Source organism: Cariama cristata, unplaced genomic scaffold (assembly GCF_000690535.1).
Source record: "Cariama cristata isolate BGI_N322 unplaced genomic scaffold, ASM69053v1 scaffold43335, whole genome shotgun sequence".
Classification (NCBI taxonomy): Eukaryota; Metazoa; Chordata; class Aves; order Cariamiformes; family Cariamidae; genus Cariama; species Cariama cristata.
The window spans coordinates 1-3,827 of NW_009616586.1; the positions used below are offsets into that span (position 1 = coordinate 1).

Sequence of the window (3,827 nt, forward strand, 5' to 3'; positions counted from 1 at the left end):
CGGGAGCAGGCCGTGCTGGAGACGGTGCTGCCCGCGCCCGCCGGGGAGTCCAATAGCACCGATAGCGCCAAAGCTCCCAAAGTGAACTGCGAGGAGAGAAACACTACTGGCATCGACCGCTTCACGCTGCAGATCCTGAACGTGTCTCAGGTAAGCGGATGGATGCCTCGGTTCACTGCTCGGTGTTATTGTGAACGCATGAGGATGGTGGAAGCTGCCCCGTCAGCACCATTTGCGTGTTTCTTTCAGTGTTTGACTTGGCGAATTTCCTTGTGTAACATCCTCTGTGCTATCGAAAAGAGGAAATGTCTGGGCAAGGAGCCTTTTCTTGTCATTCTGAGCCGGCAAAAAAGTGGAGGGACAGCTCAGTCCACATGCCTGTGTCTCTCATCTATGTGGCTGCAGTGAACTGTCAGGTTTTGTCCTGCATAGAGTTGTTTCTCTCTGAAATTGTTAATGGTACTTATTGCCAGTGCCTATTTCTAGATTGTTTCTTGTATTGGCTATGTTTTTATATATATATATTTTGTTAACTAATAAACTTGTAAAACAACCTTTAAAAAAGGTTAAATACAATTCTCCATTTGTTTTAAAAAGGTTAAACAAATATGCAGCTACTTGATAAGTATTGTCAAGTGTCTAATCAACTGCTGAATGATCCATTCCTAGGTAGAATTTAACTCTGTTAAATACGTAATTGCCCATGTTTGTTTTTTTCCTGCTTTCTCTAAGGACCTGATGGAGTTCTTAAACCCAAACAGCAGCGACTGTACCTTAGTCTTATTCTATACACCCTGGTGCCGCTTTTCTGCCAATCTGGCACCTCATTTTAATTCTTTGCCTCGAGCATTTCCAGCTCTTCGCTTCCTGGCATTGGATGCATCTCAGCATAGCAGGTAACTTACACTTCCTCTGCTCTACCATCAGTTTATTTCTGTTAGTAAGCTTTGCGTTTTAAAAACGGGAGTGATTTTATTTTTTTTCTTATAAAGTGATGATTTAAGTTAGTAAAAGTGACACTTCCTGTATCGTGATTGCCTTTGTTTCTTCCTCCACTGGATTTCTTTTCATTCATGCTTTGTATTTGCTTTATGTCCAACAGTTTATCAACTAGATTTGGAACTGTGGCTGTACCCAATATCCTCCTTTTCCAAGGTGCTAAACCTATGGCTAGGTTTAATCATACAGACAGAACGCTGGAAACATTGAAAGACTTCATTTTTAATCAGACAGGTATGTAAATCAGCCCTGATGCGTCAGTAGGAAGAACAGGCTGGCTTTTAGCTCCAAACTGGGCTTTCTTCTCCCTGCTGTTTGTTCTTTAAAATGAATTTCATGAAGACCCTGAGAGGACCCAGCAGAGGTTTATATAACCAGTTGCTGTAGTGAGATGGGTTTCAGGGTGTGCGGAAAGCAGAAACTCCTTGGGCTGCCGTCACAGAGTAGGGGAAGAGAGTGGGGTTTAACTAGAGAGGGTGCTAGAAGGATTGAGCACATCTTCCTGCCCAAATATTTAATTTGGGAGTAAAGGCAGATGAACCTTGGGATCACTGCCAGTGCCACGTAAGGCTGACAGCAGCTGGGGGATAAGACATTTTCAGTTCTTGTGCTAGAGGAGACAAAAGGATTCCAGTTTCCGTAATCTGGCTGTCCGCATTGTGAGCTCAGCGCCAGCCAGCTCTCCAGTCCTTCTGTGCTTCTGTAAAGAAAATCAAAACAAAAAACATACAGGCCTACGAGGGCCTTCGTTAGAGGCTAGAGATTGCTACATTTGCTAATACAGCAGAAATACTCAAAACACCACAAACAAAAAAACCCCACAAACTTACACAAGGCTGTGCTGTGGAAGGACAGAACAAGCCTACTCCTGTTATGAAGATACACATAAAAATCAGTATGTTTTTATGTAAGTAAACTGTATGCTAGATAAATGTTAACATGCAAGTACCATCTCACCAAAATTTTAAGTCTAACTGTACATGCGCCTTAGTCTGAGAACAGGAACAAAGCTCCAAATAGAACCAGCTTCTCTGTATTTAATGATTATTACTGGTGTTGATCAAGTGCTTTCTGTTTTAGGTATAGAAGCTAAAAGTGATGTGGCTGTGACCGAGGAAGACTGGGAAGGCCCCCTGCCTAGCGTTCTGACAAAAGGCGTAGACTGGCTGCTTCTGTTTTCTTTGCTCTTTCTGGCTAGCTTTGTCATGTATGCTACGGTTCGAACGGAGAGCATTCGGTGGCTGATCCCGGGACAAGAGCACGAACATCAGGAATAATCTGAAATAAGGACACGATTTCCTGCTTGTTGGTAAAGCAGGAATTTGTATGGACTAGAAGTACATAAGAATGAACTGTTGAATTTGTTCGTTGTAATTTATAATCTTGACTAAAAATCTTCTCTATTTATCAACTACTGAATCTGTAAAAAGCAAATATGTGGCGATTAATGTGGTAAGTAAACAAGTAAGAAAAAACATGAACTAAAAAAGTATTAAGCTGCTCTGAGCAGCTTATTTTTCATGGACTTTAATGTAAATAGGTGATACAGTTCTACTTTGCTCCTCTGAAGAGGTCCCTGAGCTTTGTAGATCAAGTAGGATTTTTACGGCACAAGCGTGGCACAGCTTGGCACAGGAGCAGAGTTGCTTCTGCTCTGGTAGAATCTGCGGGTCGTCTTTTACAGATCCTACAGACTTATGAACTAAAGCTCCGACGTGGCCCATGTGGTAAACACTATAGGATTAGGATGTGTTAGCCCACATGGATCATACTCCATTTTTGGCTTGTGTATTCCTGAAATAGAACATTTTAAAGGACAACGCTGGTGAATGGTGATGTTGCTAAATTAGTTTGACTGTCAGTAAAATGAACTATGAAGGAAAAAATGTTTGAAAAAATAGCGTACCTCAAATGAGTTAATTCCATTGTATACCAGCAATGACAATTCAAAAGCGTGTTACACACCCCTTGACAGGGTGACTGTTTCCCACCTTTGGTGCTGAGGTTAGATGCTGGTTTTCTTGTTCACTGTGCTTGATGAATTTTGACTTAGTGGCAGTTCTTTGTAAGGTTTAGAATAACTTCCAAAGCTCATCTTGTTATTTTTGTGTATACACACAACTTATTTACCGCATTCCTATAGAATTAAATTGCACTCATTGTCCTTACTCTTTTTTTGAAATAAATCAGGTTTTTAGTGTAAGCTTTTAAGTCACTTTCAGGACTAAAAGCATGCAACTTCGGAAGTACAGATCACCTGCCTGAATTAACAAGACCAGTCTTGAGATTTATTTAAATTTCTACTCGCATGTTTGCCAGTTGCACAGTCTACAGCTGAGGCTACATAAAGAATTGATATGGTTTTTAGTTATAATTAGTATGAAAGACTTTGGATAAGGTATGGACTGGTATGTTGTGTGGTTTTTTGAATTATTTGATTGCATAGCATTTATACATGGCAGAGGCTTGCCATAGTGCCCTGGTAGGAAGGTTTAGAGTGCAAATGAAGCTAATAAGAAACAAAGACAGTCATAGGATTTATTGTTTGACAAAGAGCTCATATCCCTGCAACGTAATTCTGCTGTTTTTCTGGTGGCTGTATCTTTTCCCCTTGGAAACCCAAGGTCCTGTATTTATGTGTATGAAAAGGAAATTCTGCTGATAAAACTTTGGTATTACCGAAGATAAAGCTAGGATGTATTTTATTAATAAAGATTCAAGATTTTGAACAACAAATTGGAGCGTTCTTGCCTCTGCCATCCGGCTTGCTTGAGAGGCGCGGGACTGGATTCTCTCCAGTAATTCTCATCTAAAGAAACAGCGGTGTC

General features: G+C 40.8%; 1 protein-coding gene across 1 annotated transcript; it reads left to right on the forward strand.

Annotated features, from left to right (window-relative positions):
- Positions 1-3: 3 nt before the first annotated feature.
- TXNDC15 (thioredoxin domain containing 15) lies at positions 4-2,276 on the forward strand (the record flags this gene model as incomplete). Its single annotated transcript, XM_009700213.1, has 4 exons — positions 4-150; positions 733-896; positions 1,103-1,233; positions 2,080-2,276. Coding segments are annotated over 4 exons (639 nt in total), but the record flags the coding sequence as incomplete, so codon positions are not given.
- Positions 2,277-3,827: the final 1,551 nt, after the last annotated feature.